Raw genomic sequence first — 24060 nt, forward strand, 5'->3', positions numbered from 1 at the left:
GGAATGGAGGGTGAGAGTTGTTGTTTGCCCCATGGCTAATCTAGAAAAGCACTTGTGTCCCTGTCTCGTTGTCTCCTTGGACCCTCTCAGGCCCTCCACCTCTCCACTGATATGGATACCTGGAGAGAGGGAGCAATGCAGGACCGGAGAGAAACACCAACAGGCTGCATGCAAACCATGCATGGTGACCCCCAGCATAGCAGTAATGGACCAGATATGGTCTATTGAAATAGTCTATAGAAACATAAAAATATAAACTAAAAACAATTGTACTCTTAAACAATATTTTTCTATCCCAGCACGTGCAAGTCAAAAGAATGGTCATGTCTAACTCACTAAAAAACGGCCTAATGTAGCAGGGACATGGAATGGGAATGGCCCTACTAATTTACATGAGTGCAAGTGCGCGCGCCTCAATTAGCAGGCACGGTGTCGTTCCAAGGCAGCGCACGAGCTTGCAGTTCCGTCTCTCTCCTCCATTACTAGTAAGGGGAGGAATCAATAATTCAATAGTTTTGGCGTCTGAATCCAACCCAAAACGGCAAGCTACCCAAGCCCTCTAGACTGCAGTGGATCTGTGAGAGCTGTAATAATTAATAGCAAAATACATTGCGTTTTGTATGGAAATATCGGCTGGTAATGTGATCCGCATTGCTCTAAAATCGGCTCCCGTGTCAGGTGTTTATTAAATCCTCAGTAATGGCCGGTTAAGATGTCCGGAAACAACCCAGACAAATTTGCCCTGGAAGTAAAGGGGTCTCTATACATGACGCGCATTCTCAATTAAACATATAAAACTGTGTAGAAAATCCCAATCTGTCTGTAAAAACAAAACTAATTAATCTCAACGTCGTGACATTGGCTTAATAGACAATAATGATTTTGGTCACCATAAAACAATTCTAACATGGATATTTCAATGGTAGCCTAATTCAGAAAATAATGAACCTATTTCAAATGTAGCCTACGCTATATTTTGAAAGCATCTGGAATAAAGCAATTATTGTCAATGTAAAGACGTGTGTAAAAACGAACTAGCCTACATTAGAAACAACTGTAAGGCTAGACCAGTGAAAAGTTAGGCACACATCATAACAGCTAAATGACCACACACCGGCATTACCCACCATCAAACAGTCTTCGTGTCTTTTAGGGATTTTTTCGGTATATTCAATAGTCTTTTAATAGGCTATAAACCTTTACTATCGTCTTCAATGTAACATTTGACACCTTCTCCCACAGAGCGCTGAAATATAACAAAAAATGTTGAATAATGTATTGGTTTGGAGAGGTTAGGGACTATGACAAAGATGTCCATGGTCTTGAGAGAAAAATAACACGTGGCTAAACGGGCCTGACACAACTGGATCAAACATATCAAAACATTAATAATTGATGTAGCCTCCCATAAAAGTCTGTATAGGCTAGGCTTATGACCTGAATACAATCGATTGTAGTAGCAGAAGTAGTATAAGTAATAGGCTTAATAATAATAATACATCTTAGCCTATTATTCAAAATTGTAATAATACCCTTAGTGTAAAAATAATATGGAATAATCATACAGCAATAACAATCTGAAATTAATGTAAAAAAATGTATCCATCGAAACTAGGCTACACCCCACACTAGAGAAAAAAATGTAATGAAAAAAGGAATGTAAACAGAGGCTATCATAAAAAGAAACTTCAGTTGATTTATTCTATGAACCGAAAACATTTTGTTTAGGTGAGTTCACGTTTCACATAAGTGATGAAAAAAGTTAAAGAATTTCTATATTTTTAGAAATCCGTGCCTCAGGTAGGCTACGTTCACTTTCACTGTTATAAAAAAAATCAACATTACATAGCCTACAGAATGCACATTATTTTTACACACGGAAGGAAAGTAAAATAGAAAACATGAATGCTCTCACAATGCATTCATAAGCCACAAAATAACAACAAAAAAATAATGCATGTTTCTTGTGTATTAACATATTTTACATATGACCCGTACCGTCTCACATATAGCCTAATGCAATTATTGTCCAAATATTTGTTGTTCTTAAAAAGTGACATTATATTGCCCATTCAGTAGGTCGAATCACTCGCAAATTCATTCATTGCATTGGATACAAACTTCATAGATTAACTGAAGTTCACCATTTACAAAATAATGGAACATTTGTGGCAAATGTTTGAATTCCACACATATGCATGGCTAGAAGCCATGAGGTCCAAATACTGTGACATTCAAGTGAGAGCTTCGGTAGTTCCTCAGTGTCTGTATGTCTGCTGTCCATGGAGGGAGAGCCACGAGAGTGAAATGGAACCGACTCAAATTACGTCATCTGTGAGGAAAGACATTCATGCAACACTGCAGAGGAGTTTTCATTTGGACAAGAAGAAGAACAGAAAAAAACTGTCACATAAGGGTATTTTTTTGTCTCTCTATCCGTTCACGAACATCTGCTGTTTCCTTTACAGATATTTTTTTTTAAATATAGCGAGGCCAGCCTCTATAGTTTCAAAATGAAATAATAATATAGCCTAATAACGAAAAACAACGCAGAATAGTTCGACTTGTTACACACAAAAAAATCGAACGTCCCAGCGGCATCGTTCCTCTTGGCAATCTTGCTCGTTGACAACACCCTTGTTTCACGTTGGTGCAGTTCCCACGTTGCATTGTGAAAATGTAGCCTACATCATCTCCCGCCCTTTTCGTTGAGATCCACAATTATTATCGATTTCACAGTCTGTTATCTTTGTTTAATCTCATAAATAGCCTATTTCTATAGTTATACATGATGTCCTTCATTTGAAAAAAAACATAAATATGTCCTTGCTTTCACTTTGTAAGCCTTTTTTAAAAGTCGCTCTGCCTTGTCGATTACTCTCAGTCAATAATAATGTAGGAATTTTAGACGCCATAGACGCCTTGTTGCACGCCTAGTCACAGTCCCAGAGCTGCAGCGTGTTTTTTGGCCTTGAGTCTCAGATCTGCAATACTGGAGTTTTTGTTGGTGTTTTTGGCGGCTGCAGCTGCGGCCACAACCGAGGCAGCAGAGGCGGATTCAGCCGCGAGCGTAGCCAAGGGCAAACCAAATGGCGGGCCCGGAAACATCATGTAAGGAGCGTGCGCTGCCAGGTGAGAGTGCAGGTGATGGTGCGCGTGGGCCACCGCGCTGTCCAACTGCAGTTGCGCCTGGACCTGAAAGGAGAAGGGCGGCACGTTGCAATGACTATCCTACGGACGCACGGAAGGGGAAGAGAGGGGAGAAACACATTAGCTAACTTGTGGAATGCTGTCTTGTATTCATTTCATCAAGTATTCGTCGGGTCCAATTCCATGTACATTACATCCAATAATATGAATATGAAAAGGGAATTTTAAATTCATATTTCAAGTCCTTTTCTGCTGGAATTTAGATGGAATTGAATCCAACCCGTCTGTAGGTTAAGGGAGAACATGTTTAATGCAAGCCCATATATAGTACACTATATCCATTGAATCAAACCTACCACCATTTGAGAACACCATTTAAAAATCCCTTACAACCGGGGGTTTTCTATCAACATGTTTTGTGGCATTGGCTACAATGGGTATTCACTCGAGGGTCTGATAACAAGCCTTAAAGGCCTTATAAGATTACCTGAATACGATTTTTGTAACCCCCTATCATTAGAACACTGATGTTGTCCATTCCACTTGGAAAAGGCCTGTGCCAAGACAGCAGTCTGGGGATTTAGTCAAAGACTGTATGCTTCAAAGTAACTTGCCTGTTGGAATGGCATCCGCAAGGCCCCCACGTTGACATATGGCGCTACGCGACAACCTTCAAACTGACTCGCGGCTCCAATGAGAACTCCTGGAAGAAAAGATAGGACATCTGTAAGGGAAATAGTCTCCATATTATAATTGAGGCAAATATTTATACTCTGAAAACAACGAATAATTCCATTATACAAAATAATGGAGTTAAAATAGCACAACAGGATAAAGATGCAGGGAGCCTACTGCCATGAAAACTCCATCTAGATGTTTTGCATATATAGCCTATAGCAGGGCTCTCCAACCCTATTCCTGGAGAGCTTACCGTCCTGTAGGTTTTCGAGCCAACCCCAGTTGCAATTGACCTGATGCAGTTTATCAACCAGTTAATTAGTATAATCAGGTGCGCTAGATTAGGGTTGCAGTGAAAACCTACAGAACCGTAGCTCTCCAGGAACCGGGTTGGAAAGCCCTGGCCTATAGTCGTTGTTGTGCATTTGATGCATTTCAATTTGTAGGCACGCTTATGGTTTTCATACATGTTCTTGTATCCCTCTCCAAATGTAAACGCGTATTATCATCACGCCTAAAATAGGATATTGCAGGTGGACAAATAATAGAAACGCACCTTTGTGTAACTGATTCTCCTGCTTTCTGCATTTGGCCCTCCGGTTCTGAAACCAAACCTGCGGGGAGAGAAATTAATTAGTGACCGTGATTGGCAGCTGCTTGTGAGGGCATGTGTAATTCCGCTCAAAATGACTACAACCGCAGAAAAACAATATCCCACAGGAGCCCTGAAATATTAATGCAGAGGCGCTTAACACCAGATTTTAATTATTACATTTACAACATGGGGGCAAGCTAAATACAACGTAAGAAAGTAGACCACAACGAGATGGGGGGGGGGGACATTATTATCATATTATAGCGGTGTAAACACGCTTGTTCGACATTTGCAGGCTATATTGGACCGAAATAATTTACCTTCTCAGCACCGGTTTCATCTTTCTATAGATTAGCGTCCCAGAAGAACCGAATTGCTTCTCTGATATCGGATAGCAGCATGTGATTACGGCTTTGGACATCTGAGCAACGCGATCTGAGAAAGGCTCACTCTCGTTAATAGCTGGTGAAATTAATTACCTTAATCTGCAGGAAAATCTATGTTACTGAAGCATTTACATGCTTTACAGTTTCGTTTAATTACTGCCATAACACGCCCTACACAAAGCTCTTTTTGAGGATAGCTCCTTTATTTTATTTCTGTTCATGAAAAGCATAATTCCCCGAGTAGTAGGCTATCTTAGAACGGAGATAAGGCGTCTCATTACTATGATAATCTACTTTGAATCCCCTACAAAGCTGTGGATAAATTATCCCACAACACAGTTGATCAATTCTCCTTTTTCATTATGGATAGAATAGAAATTATATTGATACGTCTATCAATATATATTACGCTCCAACCTCACATTTTGACCACGTAGCCGCGTCAACACAGCAACATAACATACATCTCGTGTCTTATTGGTTTTATTATAAATCTTTATGTTATGGTCGTAGAATGAAAACAGAGGCAAGAAGCCCACCATGAAGTGAGTAAATATGTTACTACTTTTCTTAAACAAAAATAAATTGTCCTTTGTGCAGGAAATTGTCCTTTCATCCCTGCATGCAACCGTGGCTAGAAAAGGGCCTCATAAATCGCATGGTCGTTTACATCATGTACTGAAAATAGAAAGAGCGGCAGATCTTGATTTGGGAGGAAAATAATACATAATTTATGTAAATCCTCGAGCTGTGCTCCTTGCACTCGCCTTGCTTGTGACACAATACGCCTTGGTAAAATTCCAACTCTCGCCGGGAGACGTTGCAAAAAGCGCTTGCTTTAACTTTTTTGGGGGAAGGGGGGTCTTTTGGGCTCGTTTTATGATATTTTAGAAAGAACCGACATATTCAGTGAATAAATACTCGCTCCGTTGTCTCCCTGGGCCAAGGCATAAGGGATGAAAGAGGCTGAAATAAGATATTATGGGGTTTGATAAATCAAATCAGAACCGATGTCTATGTTCATTGTCATTGCCCGGCTCAGTCGCTCTTCTCCCGTTACACAGAGATTGAAGCCCCCCCTCTCCAAAACGGCTTATTGGGTTTCAGTAGTACAGATGGTCTTTCCCGGTGGAAAAAATAAAAGACAGATGTATCTCGTGCGAGCAACATATAGGCTACAAATAAAGCGAAGACAAATATTGTGTTTGTTTTCTTCAGGAATTTGAATAGCTGATTTTAAAAAGCGTTTCTTAATCAAAATAATCGTATAATAATAGTTTTAACAAAACTGTCATCTAAAACGTGGCATAATATGGAGCGCAGAATAGGCCTATCTATTTGAAAAGATTCTAGGCCCTAATTGAGATTATGTATAGCTTTATTATATATATTTTTTAATGGAACAACATCTATCTTTCTTTCTTTCTTTCTTTCTTTCTTTCTTTCTTACTTCTCTCTCTCTCTCTCTCTCTCTCTCTCTCTCTCTCTCTCTCTCTCTCTCTCTCTCTCTCTCTCTCTCTCTCACACACACACACACACACACACGCACACGCACACGCACACGCACAGCATTTTCAGAAAATGAAATTACACCAATTTAACCATTTAAATGTGAGTTTTTTTTGCCAGGCTAATACTACATCCATGATCAAATGTTGCTGAATTGCTTATAGTATCACATTTTAGAATGGTGCTATGCCCCCAAACAATGTAATCCCAAATAACTTCAAGCCACAAGAAGCATGTCAATAAACCCCATTCTCTAGAGACCTGTAGTTGATACATGGTTTCCCTCTGTGCTTAAAAGTATAGTCGAGAACATGGGGACAACTGTTCCTCTCTAGCCAGCATGCATAACATCATCGGGTTCGCTTTTGTAAAATATTCCTAATATGAGCAACAAACTATATCTTTACACACAGAGTAAAAACGAAAATAAGATAGAGAGCCCCTTACTTGTACTCGAGCCTCGGACAGCCCTAACCGCTGGCTCAGCTCTTCGCGCATGAAGGCATCAGGGTAATGAGTCTCATCGAATAGCCGCTCTAGCTCGTTCAATTGCTCCAGTGTAAAGTTAGTCCGACTTCTCCTCTGCTTGATTTTAGTCTGTGCCTCGTCCTCCATTTGCTTTGTGTCCTCTTTTCTCTCTTTCATGTGCGTGGTACCTACAGAGAGGGGTAGCAGCAAATGAATGAGGGTGAGGAAAAAGGCCTCAGCTATACAAGGGTAGAGGAGGAGGCATCACACAACGAAATTCCTAAAGCGAACATGTGGATCCATCCTCCCAAGCATTACACAAATATCAGCTTCGAATGTTTCGTGGTCCTACAGAATGGTCTTCAATGATTAATTCCTTATAAATATGCATAAAGGTGCCCACTACTGTACGTCCGATCGCTCATCATAGTTAGGGTTTTCCTGTGTCCTATATTGGATATAGGTCCAGCAGCTCGGTTGATATTTTCATGATGTCACTACAATGGTATTGTAACCACTAGGATATGATTTAGGCCTACCAGGTATGCAAGTGTGGGGTTCATCTCATTTTATCTGCCCAATGCAACTCTCCACGGTTGTATAAAGTGAAACGACTGTGATTAACGTTTGAAGATGTAAAAGATTCCCATCCCAGCTAATGGAACAATTAGGCTATTTGTTTTTTTTTAGGCTAATGAAATTAGTGATCAATATGATATAGCGAAAGATTCTGCATGCTTTAAAGCAACATCTTGAGTTATTAATACTCTATTTAAAAAAAGTATGATTATTATTAGAATGTATCATTACTTATTACATAATCAAATGAAATTATTATTGAAAAGACATATACACAGATTAATATGAATCATTTCTGCTAGGCCTGTTGATTTTGGTGCTATTGGATCATTTAAATAGCCATATTTTTTTTCTCCAGCCTTTTTGTCTTTATGCGGTTGATGAGTATCTCTACAACACCTTTCTTCTTGCTACTGAAATTGCATCGAGCGTCAGAGTGGGTTACACAGTGACCAGCCATGATAATTAGTCAATTCCAAAATAAATGCGTTGATCTTTTAAAAGCATGCTATACCATTTATCTTCAAACAGAAAAGCACTTAACCGGATAGGCCTACCTAATTCAATCATGGGCCTGATATTACACACAACATTGCATTACACAGTGACTACACCTCATGACAACAACCAGGCTATAAACTTGAGCTTACTTTTAGTGTCACCCAGTCATTTGAAGCCAAACCGGTAATTGGGAAACATTCCAAATACAAAAGAATGATAAACCAAGCACGTAGGCCTATAAACGTATACCCTTTTTTTCTAAGCGATATACACAAAAACATGCATGCTTATTTTCTTTGACTAGGCACGCGACATGTTTGTCAAAGTTATTATTGTTTTAGCACACGGGATATTCCTAAAGTATAATTCAAGAACATTTAACTTTGTATAACCTCAAAGCAGTTATATTTGAGTAAATCACATAAGAAAACCGTATGAACGCAAAGCATTAGGCTAGTTTACCATCGATCGGTTTCGGGCTTCCCACATCCCTGGTCCTCTCTGGTCCCAGCATGTCCGGTTCCCTGCCTGGCGATCGCGCGTCTACCCGAGCGATATCGTTCATTTCCTCGCGATTCGGTTCGTTGGCGAGACCCTCCCTGGCACGCGCGGATCCGGCCTCCAGGACCTCCCGGTACGTGATCACCTCCTTCTTTTCCTTCACTTTCTGATCAAAAGACTTCGACACAAATGCGGTAAGTTCTTCCATCACTGCTCCAAGAAATCTCCCCGTCTTGTTCTCTCACGCTTTCTCTCGTTTTCTCGCGCTCTCTCTCAGTTGCACCACAGCTTAAGACATCAAGAGTGTTTATTTTAGTCGACCTAAATGCAAGGTGGTGTTGTTGCCAACTCTGTATCTCGTGCTGCAGCTAAATGTATAAGATCTCGGCCAAATGTCTTCTTGCTGCGGAGTTCCAACCTGCTGGTGATCAGCTATTGAAGTCACAGTATTTATACTTTGTAACGCCTGCCCCTTGATCCGTGCAAATTACCTCCCCTCAGGATGCCTGGATGAGCCCCCTTCCCTTCGCCATATACCGACAGCCTCGAAAAACACATTAGCAGCCCTTCAGATTTCACATCATTCTTACGAGGTTGCTATTGGCCATTAATCCAAGATTGACAAGAAGGACTCATTAATTTAATTAAGCGTGGATTCGTTGCTATTGTTCTGAGTTAGTACACCAGGGAGATGGGCAGGATCTCTGCAGGGGTGTGGCTAAAACTGAAAATGACAAGCTTGTTCGGGGAGCTCATAACGGAGCTTCCTCCAAATCTCTGCGATCTGGGGGAAAAAAAGACACTGACAGTGATACGGAGAGAGAAAGGTAAAGAGAGGACCAACTGGGAGGCTGATGGTGGAGGCTCACCATAGCCAGACACACACCTTGACTAACATGCAACGATATGTTTGTTCTGTATGTACTCGAATAAGAGCGACTAAACACATAGTTGAAGCAAGAACAGATAAACTGTGCAGCATGTTGATAGTTTGTGTATGTTAGTTGTTAGTCATTTTGTGTGCGTAATTTGTCATGATAAGAAAAACAATTTGATAAGGAGCTATCAGATAAATAATAATCACAATAATAATAATAATAACAACAACAATAATAATAATAATAATATATAATAATAGTATTCCTTGATTTGGAAGATATTAACTATTCGTCTCTTATTTTGTTTTTGCTAACCTGTTTTTCATTTAGGCTAATGATGGCCAAATAATTATGATCAATAGTTGTTTCTTCAAATGCCTTAAAATGACAACTGAAATGCCAAAACTGATCTCACATTTTTGTCATAATTTATTAGAGAATGTATTTACTTTTCAAAACAGCAATTATAGGCTATGTTTGAATCTGAAGTCATTAGGGAAACTATCTTTATTGGTTAATATCAAATCTCGATAGACTTTCTCACTCCATTAGAATGTTAAACAGCAACTAAACGTTTAATTAAAGCGTTTCATGTGATGCGTTGCCATTGGGCGTGTTAATTATGGTTTCTTAAGTTGACTGCCTATTGAAATGATTGCATATTTGCAAAATAAATAAACAATGGTTCACTTATGGTGAAGGTTACTGGATGCCGTGGGGACAAAGCAATTAAGTGAACTGAAAAAGGCAAAAACATAAGCCGGAATGGGATGGGATACAGCGGTATGATAGGCTATCACTTGTACATTTGATGCAACATTAAGCTCATTTATTGATCATCTATATAAAATACTATTTCCACACACAGGCTCGAACAATTCCCCTTATTAAAAATTCATGATGTCTCCGCTCTTGAACCTTAGGCATTCATTATTTTTCTGTGTCCTCTGAAAGCAGCAGAAAATATAGGCTGCTATTAGGCTAGAGAATTCAAGTTAATCTGCAACATGCTATTTATATCAAAATAAGTACAAATACCTACACATTTTAGTAGTTTAAGTTCTATAAATTGCGAAGATAAACATGTTCGATCCATTTCAACGTGGGATGTCTTGAAGGTTAGGCTACTAATAGAACACAATTTCCATAAAGTTAATAACAAGTTAGCATTCCGCATAGGTAAGCTACCACTGAAACATCTCAGAGGTAAAGTTTTAACATAGGAAAACCGAGAGACAAAAAAACTATAGGCTATCGGACATTTATTTAGACTAGGCCTACTGTATTTTAGCAGTTGATATGCTATATAACTTGCATTCACTCCAATAGGCCTAAATGGATAATCAACCCAAAACAATTGTAGGCTATTTTTGTGTGGGTATGTATGGGTATGTGTGTGCCTTGTGCGTACGTTTATGTGTGTGTGTGTATGTGTGTGTGTGTGTGTGTATGTGTGTTGCGCGTAAAGAGAAAACCTATGGACCAAAGAGCAACATTCCTATTCAATTCATTACAGCACAATACATGTTAGGCATAAATCATTCATAAACCTACGAATTATTATTAATTCAACGTAGGTCTAATGTGAGCAAATGCATGGGGTGCACAAACGAATGTTGTTCTTCGAGCAACCCTAAATGCTATCTTTCACTCATTTATTTGAGAGGTAGTCTATTTGGGAAGAGTCCTTTATTAAAAGTAGGCTAAAAGACGAAACTTGGAAACGTCTGACATCATTGACATGACTTTCATATCCTACTATTTTCATGCAATGCGACAATCTTAACCATAAATAAAGACAATGTATGTAGCCTGTATGTAGCCTATCTGCCCTATAATGAACTTCAGGTGCTAATGCGTCAAGTTACGCGAAATTTGATTAGGCGATGTTCTTTTGAAATAGGCCTAAATATAACTTATACTGGTATGTGAGAGGCTAAACGTGACCGTACTGTGATATGTGTTTGTCCCACCTAGCTATTTTCAGATGAATGCATCTTACGAATGTAAGAATACCTGGATACGAGCGACTGCTAATTGACTAAAATGTAGGCTAAATGTAAAAATGTAATATTGATTGCAGACCTAATAGGTCTACAATTCAACATGTTTTTCTCAAATTACACGAGCAGTAAGATTTGTAATAATAACCAATTAGGATATTATTCAGCATTCACAGTTGATTGTTCACTCATAATAACCTAAAATAAAAAATGCACGTTTTAGTATAGGCCTACAACTTTAGCCTACTTTTTCCCCCATTGCCTAGGCTATATACTATATATTGTAAAAACAACTTATGCAACTTCACGAAATGTAGGCTATACATAATTGGCAAAATATGACAAGAGTAGGATCTCTACAGTAGCCTATAGATCATTGATTGAGATATACACGAACGATAGCTCTGTTGTAGATTCTCTTGACTGCATGTTTCATCCGAACGTTCTCCAATCGATGTGCTCTTGGTCTACTAGAGTAGTCTTTTGAGCAGTGCATGGTGGTGTATTTCAAGTGCTTTTCAAATTAAGGGGGATATTTATTTGTTCAAGATTGAGGGTGGGAGACAGCCAGTTGAATAAGACCTCAAATGTGATCGTAAAGTATCCAACAGGAGTGTGTCATTATTGCCAGGAAACAGAGTAGCATGTATTGCTACATTGTGGGCAGTAACAGACGGAAAAAGAGAGGCTGATATCTAGTGTGAGGGAGAAGGGGATACAGGAAATTAGTTTAAAGACTATATAGAGTAAAACGTCATTAGATACAGTCTCAAATATATACTTTTTAAGAGCAACAGGGCTGGCAGGTAGGATTAAATTCTCCCTGTCTATGGCCCACATTCCAGTACAGTAGATGGCAGTAATGCACCATAACGTTGGATGCCAACCGCGGATAAACACCACTGAAGAAGAAGAAAAAGGAGGAAGAAGAAGAAGAAGAAGAAGAAGAAGAAGAAGAAGAGACATTTGTAGCAAGATACCTGGTATGAATTGTTGTTCCCCCCCCAATTTACAGCCACTGTATAAGTAATGTTTGAAATACGTCGACGCTGGTAATAACGTTGTAGCGATTTACCGATCAGAAGGGCGTGCGTAACACAAAAATGCCTAGAATAGAGTCAGCTGTGTTTAGCTGCAAACGAAAGCTAACACGTTAGCTAGCATGCCAGCAGTCCTGAAAGTGCACATTCTGTCTGCATGCTATAACCTGCAAATTAAAACTTCACAGTATATTTTTTAACACAGGCATACGCGATAGCTATTTGAACAATTATTTTAGAATGGGAAGCTAGCCATTATGCTAGTCAACTGTCGCAAGTTAAGCTCTATGATAATGTCTGTTAATTGTTTACATTCTGTCCACGCTCTCTTACTAGGCAGGTGGAACCGAGTTGGGGAAGTTAGCTAGCTATAGTAGCTCTTTGGCATACTGACTGCTCATGTATATTCAGAATATAACGGTTATTTATCCAGTACATGTCAGTCTTGGAGGATGGAAGGGGGGACATTAAACAATGAAGCCACTAGCCACGGTATAGCTACGCATTGCAGGATTTAAGCTGGCTGATTTAACTCAACGATGTAAGATGGAGTTGAGAGGCGACTAGTGTTGGCGGACTGGAGCGCACTCTGAAAACAACTGATTTCAGCACCCAAAAAATAGCCTGCAATTACACATAACAATGTCGTGTGTAATTGCAGGCTATTCCCTGGGTGCTGAAATCAGTCGTTTAAAAAATAATAATCGTGGAGTAAAGTTTAATCGGCTAGATGTAGGCCTACTGTTTCATCTGAGCAATCAATAAATGAGTGTTTGATTAAATAAGACGTCCTCTTATGCTTTCTCTCCTCCAACCCAGTTTAGTGAGGGATAATGGGTCGCCACACCTCTGACAGCGAGGAGGATAGCCGTAGCAGGAGGAAGAAGAAGGAGAAGCACAGAAGGCGCTCCTCTTCCTCCAGCTCCTCTGGCAGCCGGGTGACCAGCCGCAGCAAGAGGTCCAGCAGACGCAGCCGCTCGCGGAGTCGCTCCAGAGAGAGAGACAGGAGGTAGGTCTATATAGAAATACTCCAATTTACAGAGATCGGTAGATGAGAGAACTACTTCACTGGCAAATATAGGAGGACGCAGACCTACATCACAACATCAGAAAGGACAGACAGAAAGGACAGACATGCGTGGTAGGTGTACTGTGTGCAACACTAGAGGAACAGGTATACTGTCGCTACCTCGCCATTTAACAGAGGTGCATGAATGAAGGAGCAAACTGGATGTGTAAAGCTGTAACGGGGGCTGGTCTAGTAGTAGTCCCACCGTCGCAGACCACATATGCCTATGGAGGCGACGGTTGGATCCCCGTCCCGCCTCTCATTTTGTATCCTGTATCCCTCTCCTCTATCTACATAGATAGCTATCCTAAATCTGTCAGTGAAACTTGTGCCTTTAAAATATATATTTTCAAAAATCAGCCACCACTCTTGAAAGACAGTTTTAATTGAATAGGATAATACTACTTTATAGAACTACTTACTAAGGGTGTCCAATCAAAAACACATATTTTGACCAATGGGTAAATCTGCAGGACAAAAAAACAATAGAGGGAAGATTGATATCGATTTTGATACATGTAGTATTTTCATATTTTAGGATACTCTTGTATTCATTTTGAATTAATATGAAAGAAGTATCTCTGTGAAATGACAACGGACAGGCCCTAAAATTTGATTTTGGCCTTGGTGGGTGGTCAGTGCTCCACAGTGCAAGCATTTCACTCGCATTTGTGAATAAAAATAGTCAAGTATGATTATACTTATAGCAAAGTACATACAACATTAGCTGTTTTCAAAGTATTTCTGCCGTTTTGTTTCATAGCTGGTAAATGAATCAGACAGTTAAAGAACTACGAACCCTACATAGCCTATTGCACCTCGCGCTTCAACACTTGCTTGGCTAGGGGCTGTGTTTGTTGGTAATTTACATTGTTTTGTTCACAAGCTAAATTGTTCTATGTTTGAGTTTCAACTGCTAGGGAAGAAAAGACAATGCTTCTACTAGTCAAACTCAATCTCACAGGCAGAAACACGACTCGAGTCGCGTTACCATGTTAATCTCCCGCCCTTAAAGGGGAAGGTGACATTTTTTGTCTCATCTGTGATATTTTGGTTAAAAGGCTCAGGTCACAAAAAATGAAATTAAACAATATACCACGTTATGTCTTACTAGTAATACATTTATTGTTTTAGAAACATCACAAACCATGCTCATAATTTTTTTTGTAGTGTTTTGTTGGTATAATGTTAGTGGCAAAACAAATATTTTGGCTGATAAAAAAATAAAAATCAATTTTATGCCTTGTCAACAGAGCACAAAGCGTATACAAAGCTTTTTATTTTTTAAAGCCTTGTACGTTTAATTCAGGTCATGTCATGCTACAAAAACAATTGCGACCCTTGGAAACAACTTTGAAGACGACTACCACAAAAAATTGCACCGCTATGTCAAGAGAGCTTGGGGCTTATTATTGGATGTTTTAGGTTATGAAATTGGACTTTTTGGATATAATGTTAATGATTTCTTAAAGACCCCACGGAACAATTCAGAACATGAATAATCATATTTGTCTTGATAAAATATATTTTATAACATAAGGAAGTGAAATTTCATCACCAATGCTCTTTTCCACCAACTCTGGGCAGAGTGGGTGGGCACCCTATACTACTTCATTCATCATGGTACTTACACTGTCTTCCATCACTTTTTTAAATTTTTTATATTTAAGCAGGGCTGCCCAAAGTGGAATTCGCGGGCCAAATTTGGCCCTAAACAACATTTGGTTTGGTTTGCCAGATACTGTACGTAATAGGCTATTCGTGTGGTCAACCAGTTGAGCAAGTCATTTTTATAGATAAACGGATAAGTACCCACAGTGGTTTGCTAGTGGGAGATACTCATTGGGAAAAAGTCTGTCCTCGCTGCAACTCCTCTGTGCTACTCTCCTCCGTGACCTTGAAACCGATAAGTGGTTGAGTGGTCAAGAAGATTGTAAATTCATTAGTAGGAGAACAGAGGAGTATGCTCACCTCCTCGATTACCTACTTTAGCAGAGGATGCACAAGAGTATGCTCCTGGCAGCTAGCGGGAAGTGTTTTAAAATCAGCCACACCCCCTTTGAATCAGCTGTTGTCTCAAAGGATAAAAGCATGCACACATTTAAAAACAATACTTATCCGTTTATCTCTTAAATTACTTGCACAACTGGCTAAATTAGTTATCACTGTACACATTTATTTTGGGATTCTACCCCTGTAAACATAATTTGCCTGATGATTTGCGAGAGGAGAAGGAGTCTCATTTCATACAAGCGCATTTGTTTCCTCTCCTCGGCTCCGCTCCTCGATTACCTTTGACCTTTTTCAAAAGCAGACGAGGACTGAGGAGAGGGAGAAGTCAAGCAAAACCAATTGAGATTCTCCTAAAGATTGTCTGGAACAGAGGTTAGATGACCAACTGATACTCTGATAATAATGATATGGCCGTCACAACATAGGATCAGAGCGAAGAACTTGATGTTTTAACTTGATAATATGGTTATTCCACTGAACAAAAATATAAATGCAACATTTTCAAAGATTTTACTGAGTTACTGTTGATTGTGGCCTGTGGGATGTTGTCCCACTCCTCTTCAATGGCTGTGCGAAGTTGCTGGATATTGGAGGGAACTGGGACACGCTGTTGTACACGTTGATCCAGAGCATCCCAAACATGCTCAATGGTTGACAAGTCTGGTGATTATGCAGGCCATGGAAGAACAGGGACATTTTCAGCCTTTCAGGAATTGATTACAGATCCTTGCGACATGGGGCCGTGTATTATCATGCTGAAACATGAGGTGATAGTGTGGATGAGTGGCACGACAATGGGGCTCTCGTCACGTTGTCTCTCTGCATTCAAATTGTCATTGATAAAATGCAATTCTGTTCGGTGTCCGTAGCTTATGCCTGCCCATACCATAACCCCACCGTCACCATGGGGCACTCTGTTCACAACTTTGACATCAGCAAACCGCTCGTCCACATCTGCCTGGTACAGTTGAAACCGGGATTCATCCGTGATGAGCACACTTCTCCAGCTTGCCAGTGACCATCGAAGGTGAGCGTTTGCCCACTGAAGTCGGTTACGTGGTCTGCGTTTGTTAGGCCGGTTGGACGTAGGGCTGGGTGATGTATCAAGTTAATTATATTTTATTCCAAGTGCCTTTATTGCAAGAATTCATGTTTTTTTGTTGTTTTCTTGACAGCTTGTTCTCCTGTTGTATTTTTGGTCTTGTCTTTCGCTTCGCTTCTCTGTGCTGTGTGCACCTTCCCATTTACACCAGAGCTCTGTATATAATGACGAGATGCTCATGTCTCCACCCTAACAATGGGAGTCGTTGTCTCAAAGGCAGGCGACAAGCTTAGGTCCAAAATGAGCTCTTAGAAACGCATTGGCCTTATTTTGGACAGGTTTTTAGCGCTTTACCTCTTCCTCTATGGTTTACACACCAAGCCCCTCCCCCTGCCCTCTCATGCCAACAAAGTTGAGAGGTCACATCTTCCTCTCTGAAAAGAGGTTTCAACTCGCTATTTGAGGTTTGGTCCAACATTATTTTACTGTAATAGAGAAGTTAACTTAACGATACCCCTTTTATGTCACAACTACTCAGATTGCGCGCAGAGAAGTCACTACTAAAATGAGTGTATTATTCTGGATTCTGGAAAATAAATGCTCAGTTTGTCGCGCGCGGCATTGGGGTGCCACGTACCACTCGTAGCATTTTAACCAGTTATACTAACTGTCTAGTCTGTGTATTATACATATGCAATAAGCATGAAACATAATTATATAAGGATAATTATATAAGGATAATTACAAGCACGTGTGCTTGAGAGATTGTTCATCTGTGTTAATTTTCTATAGCCTAATGCCTGCTACAAGAAGTTAGTCATTATTAGTGAATTAGTGCACTATGCATGGTTCTAGTTAAATTTTAACAAAAAAGCAAATTTTTATAGCCTGACTTAAAAGCCAGATTAGTGATTATTTCAGCTCATGAAACATGGGACCAACACTTTACATGTGTTGGACATAGGCTATTACAATGAATAAATGTAATTACCAGTAGTTAGTAGTTGATGTTACTGCCATCATTTAGACCCACAGGCTTTTTAATGTTTTTAAATGTGTTTGTCCAGGTTGTGTGTGAGAGAAAGTGTCTGTGAGTAAATGACTGCTGATGATGTCGCTGAGGGTCTCTTTAACAGAGGATACTGGACAGTCTCCTACACACGCGCACACGCTCGACACTCCCTCTGCAGTTGTTTAGACCAGGCCGGTTGATGGTCATTACTTATGCACTTTGGTCAGGGTCCATTACGCGAGATGGGAAATCATTGGTGTTCTTGAGAGAATGGCTCGCTGGTCTGGGGCCGGCTGGGCGGTGTGAGATGGGGCTGGTTGTAGCCGTTTAACCTCTTAGCCTTCAGTCTTCCTACTCAGTCAGCCATTCATTAGCTGCCTAGGAAATGCTTCTGACAAATCAAGGATTTGGACATGGCCAATGAATGGACATTGGGTTGAAAATAGATACAAGTTGGGCCTTTATGTATGAGGCTACATCTGCCTATGGGCCCTGGTCAAAAGTAGTGCACTATATAGGGAATATGGTGCCGATTGGAATGCACACTACACGTGGAAAGATAATCGTTAACTGAAGTCTCCAGTGAAGAGCAGCACGTGTTCACTAGCTGTTCACCAGGCATTAAAGAGCTCCCCCACACAACCCATTGAGTTGACATCGAACACACAGTCAGTGTTAGTGCACATGTCAAACCTGCTCCCACTATTCACTTGGATGGCTTCCATCATGTCGGTGTACACAGGCAGCCTCCCTCTCATGTGCCTTAGTGGCAGCTTTCGCTTTGAGCGAACCAGCCGTGTTTTCTTAACATTATCGTCACACGCCTGTGTGTGTGTGTGTGTATACCGCAAGTTCAAATAACATGTCTTGTCCTGCACGTTTCTTATGCTGAACCCATGTGTGAAGTGCTTGAGTCAAGGCCACGATGGAAGCCTTCTTCCTGAACCAACCCGCTTCTGCGATCCATCCAACCCCGGCAGATACTAATACAGCGCTCTCTCTCGCGCGCTCTTTCACTCACAACAAAAGTATTTGATAGATTTGATGAACAACCACCGGCACTTCTAGGGGGCTAATTATGGAAAGTAATGAGGGAATTATTCGATTACCGAAATTAACAACAGACTAAATTATTATTTTGAGGGATATATAAATTATTTTATGTATAAGATGGGACTGGGAGACATGTTTTCTCTGTTGCTCAGTCTTAACGTGTTGTGAAAGGCGGGTAAGAACACAGAGAATAAGAGAGAATATACTGCTTGGAGTGGAAACACGGGAGAGGGTGCGAGGGGGTGAGCGAGTGGTTAATATGTGGTTAAGAAGAAGATGAGTTTGAGCTGCTAAACTCAGACCAGCACAGTGAGTCATTCTAGCGCGGGTTAATCAATGACTGGAATTATCCTCTGTGTGTGTGTGTGTGTGTGTGTGTGTATCTGTGTGTGTCAGACGCAGGCGGCGGTCCAGCAGCAGCTCGTCCCACGGCTCGTCTCGCAGGAGGAGGAGTCGTAGTGGAGATAGAGACCGAGGCAGGACCAACCGCTCCCGTAGGTCACGCAGCCGCACCCGCAGGTATGATGGGGACTGAGGTAGTAGGGATGGGTGGGGGCTGGGTGGGGGGAGAGAAGGGCTCAAGAGAGTACAGTGGCACTACTATAGTTTTGTGGGTATGAGGATGGACAGTAGAAGGTGCTGGCTTTCAATAGGTGTCTGACTACCACATGCATGCACACACACACGCCACACTATACTCTCTTCACCGTACCCATACCCTGTGCTTGTCCCTGATTTTTGGCTGAATTTCACAATGTAATGACATTTGATCATGATTGGTTCCAGCAACCACAAACTGAATGTTGCCATTTTGCTTGCAGTTCAGTTTACAGCAAAACATATTCAAACAACAAAAAAAACATTTGTAGGGACTTGGTGTGTGCGTGCGTGCGTGCGTGCGTGCGTGCCAAGCAGGCAGCAGCAGCTCAGTGTGGTTTGTTTGCTGTTGTGGCGAAGGCCATTATAACGTGGCAGACTGTCATTGAAAGAGACTCTCTGAGCCACTCTGTACTACTGTGACAGCTAATCACACACACACACACACACACACACACACACACACACACACACACACACACACACACACACACACACACACACACACACACACACACACACACACACACACACACACACACACACACACACACACACACACACACACACACACACACACACACACACACACACACACACACACACACACACACACACAACACAAACACCTTTTTTATTTTGGTTTGTGTTAATGAAGTACAGGCTCACACACAGACCCAGGAGGTCAGACACATTTTGTTTGCTTCCCCGCCCCTCTTTGGGGAACACAAGAAAATAGGGGAAACCTGCTTTAATTAATTAATGCAATTAAAACATAATTATCCATTCATGGTTTATTGAAATATTATTATCATCATTATCATGTGTTGACTGACTGACTGACTGTTTAAATCTGTTAGCACTATAAGAAAAGGCTTTTTAAAAATATGTTTTATGCGCACAAGGCACCTTATTTTCTTTTTGTATTGCTATGGGAAAAAAGTGGCGAACCATTTTAGTCACAAATGAGCGGTTTCATATCTTCAGCAGGTTAGATAAGATGGAAGTAATGAAGAAAACTGGTGACGGAGGCTATGGACTGCCGGAGCTAGCAGGGGAGCCTGATTGGGTGGAGGTGCTCTTCTTAAATGGAGAATTACATTGTTTGTACAGTTGAAGTCGCATGTTTACATACACCTTAGCCAAATACATTCAAACTCAGTTTTTCACAATTCCTGACATTTAATCCTAGTAAAAATTCCATGTCTTAGGTCAGTTAGGTTCACCACTTTATTTTAAGAATGTGTGAAATGTCAGAATAATAGTATAATTATTTATTTCAGCTTTTATTTCTTTCATCACATTCCCAGTTGGTCAGACGTATACATACACTCAATTAGTATTTGGTAGCATTGCCTTTTAAATTCCTTAACTTGGGTCATATGTTTCGGATAGCGTTCTACAAGCTTCCCACAATAAGTTGGGTTAATTTTGGCCCATTCCTCCTGACAGAGCTGGTGTAACTGGATTAGGTTTGTAGGCCTCCTTGCTCGCACTTGCTTTTTCAGTTCTACTCATCATACCAGAGGACATTTCTCCAAACAGTACGATCTTTGTCCCATTGTGCAGTTGCAAACCGTAGTCTGGCTTTTTTATGGCGGTTTTTGAGCCGTGGCTCCTTCCTTGCTGAGCGGCCTTTCAGGTTATGTCGATATAGGACTTGTTTTTACTGTGGATATAGATACTTTTGTACCTGTTTCCTCCAGCATCTTCACAAGGTCCTTTGCTGTTGTTCTGGGATTGATTTGCACTTTTCGCGCCAATGTACGTTCCTCTAGGAGGCAGAAAGCGTCTCCTTCCTGAGCGTTATGTAATGCCAGTGTCACATCAATGTGGTAGGGAGATTTGGAATTACAGTTGATAATATCTCTGTGAAGCAATGCGATTAAAAAGCAATGCGATTAAAGAGGGAAGCCTCCTGTAAACGGCTTAACCTGTTATAACTAGGGGGCACTATTTTCATTTTTGGAGCAATAACGTTCCCAAAGTAAAGGGGTTATTTTGTCAAGACAAAATGCTAGAATATGCATATAATTGACAGCTTAGCATAGAAAACATTCTAAAGTTTCCAAAACTGTAAAAATATTGTCTTTGAGTATAACAGAACTGATATTGCAGGCGAAAGTTTGAGAAATCCAAAAATGAAGCACTACGATTAAAATGTCTTAAGCAGGGGGTTAACAGTGGGGGTGGGGGGAGCACAGCAAGTTTCGTAATGTCTTGACTTGATAAAAGTGGAACAGGTTGCCATGGTCTGGGCTGCTATCTGTCACTGTCGTGTTAAAAGGGTTTGGGTCGAGGCTGCCTGATAAATCAGAGGTGGATTGAGTGGACAGGGCCCCTGTGATTGATAAGTTGACAGGATTTGAGGCACTCGCTCGTAGCAGCCCGGGACGCCCGCGTGGCATGTGATATAGAATATGAGAGAGGGGAGAGAAAAAGGATGGGACGAGAGGGATATTATTCAGATGAATGAGAATGATAACAGCTGCATAGAAATATTGCAGGGGAAAAGGTTAGGACAGTTGGTGTGGGGGGTGGATATTACTTTCTTTAGAATCCTATATGTATAAATACAAAAAATATATAGGAAATAAGAATAATGCTCTATGAAGCTCTTATGTGTTTACTATTCCAAAGCGACTCCATCTGCAATCAGAAAATGATTTGAAGAGTGGAGATTCCCCCCCCCAGAGGTGGCCAATCTAACCCCCCGAAATGCAAAACAGACAAGTGTAGCAGATTATCCATTAGTCATTAATGTTTATTCCCTTTGATCAGAGAAGTCAGATCTCCAAGCCAGCGTTATATTGAGAGGTGTTATGGCTCAGTTCACCGCTCCGGCTCCAGTTCACTGGGGATGGCTAGGCACCGAGCACACGTCTATCTGAACTCACCTAAACCTGCTCCAACGAAGACAACACGGTTAAGAATTACGGATGGGATCATAGGAACATTTTAGGGGAAGTTTGTGAAGTTATGGGGGTGCAGGAGAGTCACAGGTTAAAGCCATGGCTGTCTGTTAGTCAGTCAGTCAGTCAGTCAGTGTTAAATCAATGGCAGGTTCACGGGAAGGGATTGGAGGCCATCATAGCGTTACTAATCTACCACTTGACCTCAAACACCAGACGTCACGCACGCACGCACGCACCCACGCATGCACCCACCCACATACATATATATGCACGCAAAGATGCTTACATTTCTCTCATTAATATTTCAGTGACATGTTCCGTTTGGGGAGCATAGTGCTTGTGTAAGGTATTAGCCCACAAGAAACTGCAGAGTTGTTGGATCACTGTGATTGTCATCTGCATCAAATGGAGGAGCCCCTAATTATCATGCCCTCCTTCCCTAAGGATAGTGAACTCATCCAGGAAACACTGTCGCTCTGGCAGTCTGGAGGGGCTAGGAGCTCCTAGGACTGCACTAGTGTGCATGTTGGGATAGTGCATATGCCGTAGCTCGGAGGTATCAGAATGGGAAACCCTCTCGTTGGCGTAGTAGTCGCTTGCTCGGATCGCTGTTGAAGATCACACAAGACGTAAGTGATGGCCCAATATTTATTTTGCATAGCAACTTTCCGGGTTAATCTACTGCGGGGCGGCCGCAGTACATCTGCTTGATGGCTTTTCCTGACTGCACCACTTTAGGGGCCAGTGCAAAGGTCACCAAGTGTAGAGAGGAGGGGGAATGAGAATCAGGCCTTTCTGAGAGAGGGAAGGAAAAAAAAAGTCAAGAGTTTATAGGCGGACGGGGGCTTTGAAAACGTGCTAAGAAAGTTCTGGTCATCACTGTTTACACAGAATCTGGATAACCCATCAGTGTGTCTGGTTGGGTCTGGGCCCAGTGGTTTGCTATGGGGATCCGATCTGAGTGTGTGTGTGTTGCGGACATGACAACCCAAATCTGGGTTTCTACCCCAGAGCTTGAGAATAGGATGTAGAAAAAGAAAGATGTGAATTTGTATAGTACCTGGTAAGAGCAGAAAATAACAACTCAAATGTTTTTATTTTTTTTGTGTCACAGTTCTCCATCATAGTTTTTCTACTGTCAGCAATGAGTGTGTAGCCTAACCTGTTTAGTGTGTGTGTGTGTTTGAATGCTGCTTACAGGACAACCTGCTCCTCTATACATGTCTGTTATACCACTGGGCTTTCTCCTCTCATTCACCTCCTAGACTGGTGGCGAGGGATATATGTTTCCTCCAGTTCTCTCATTATACCCGATTTTATACAAAATGTTGGTTTTAAGCTGAAAAATGACCCGGTTTGGTTGTGGTGCGTGCTCTTTACTTCATACAAATCAACATGCTTCCATTTTGGAGAATCTGAGAGGCTTTTTCAGAGGTTTTTCCCCCTCTGCATCCAGTCTTTTTTATTTATCCCCTTTAAAGGCCAGTCAAGCGCTGCTCGCTGCTTTGTTGTCAGAAACCTTTATTTACCAAAGAGAGGAGTAAGTGACTGACACGGACGGGCCCTTTCATCCCTGGCTCGCCGCGAGGCTCTGTTCCCCTCTCCTGCCAACCCCCCCCCCCCCGTCCACCACCGTCCACCCACCCTCCCCCAGGCACACACTCGGCACCAGCCCCGAGCCCCACTCCCCTGGGTGGGAACCTAGCCGCGCAGTAGATCAGCCAGAGTCTGTTCTACCGCTAAACAAACACATACACGAGCCCATGTACACACACGAGCGCATGTATATGCACAGGTACACATGCACCCACACACACACACGCATGCACGCACAGACACACAGACAATGCTATGTGAAAGCCCCAATGCAATAATCCAATTTGCCAACGCTTTGGAGTAGACCAATTAAAAAAAAAAAAAAATGTTTTAAGGGTTCATTCGCTTTTAGGTTTTCCTCTGCAAAAATGTTTTTTGTTGTTTTATTTTTGTTCAGAAAACAACCGTGCCACAGAAAACTCAGACGGTCTTTGAGCATCTCGTAGGAACCTCCTGACACTAAAGAGCTCGACTA

The 24060-nt window shown here is 41.3% G+C and overlaps 2 protein-coding genes across 3 annotated transcripts in view; one reads left to right on the forward strand and one right to left on the reverse strand.

The window, feature by feature from the left end:
• Positions 1 to 1676: 1676 nt before the first annotated feature.
• On the reverse strand, positions 1677 to 8844 carry LOC124006056 (short stature homeobox protein 2-like). Of its 2 annotated transcripts, none has more exons than XM_046315722.1 (5): positions 8329 to 8844; positions 6766 to 6974; positions 4385 to 4442; positions 3765 to 3853; positions 1677 to 3231 (listed from the first exon to the last, which is right to left on the reverse strand). In XM_046315722.1, exons 1-5 carry the CDS (start codon positions 8573 to 8575, stop codon positions 2938 to 2940), a joined length of 897 nt encoding a protein of 298 aa, XP_046171678.1. In that variant the 5' UTR covers positions 8576 to 8844; the 3' UTR covers positions 1677 to 2937. The 2 variants fall into 2 exon arrangements, with proteins under 2 accessions (XP_046171678.1, XP_046171677.1); XM_046315721.1 differs by having other exon boundaries at positions 3765 to 3874.
• A 3271-nt stretch (positions 8845 to 12115) lies between these two features.
• The window catches only part of rsrc1 (arginine/serine-rich coiled-coil 1), a 216914-nt gene continuing 204969 nt past the window's right edge, over positions 12116 to 24060 (forward strand). The window contains exons 1-3 of the mRNA XM_046314104.1: positions 12116 to 12231; positions 13108 to 13297; positions 18874 to 18996. Coding sequence (XP_046170060.1) covers positions 13122 to 13297; positions 18874 to 18996 — 299 coding nt within the window. The 5' untranslated portion in view covers positions 12116 to 12231; positions 13108 to 13121. The remainder of the gene's footprint in view (positions 12232 to 13107; positions 13298 to 18873; positions 18997 to 24060) is intronic.

This window comes from Oncorhynchus gorbuscha, linkage group LG19 (genome assembly GCF_021184085.1).
Source record: "Oncorhynchus gorbuscha isolate QuinsamMale2020 ecotype Even-year linkage group LG19, OgorEven_v1.0, whole genome shotgun sequence".
Lineage (NCBI taxonomy): Eukaryota > Metazoa > Chordata > Actinopteri > Salmoniformes > Salmonidae > Oncorhynchus > Oncorhynchus gorbuscha.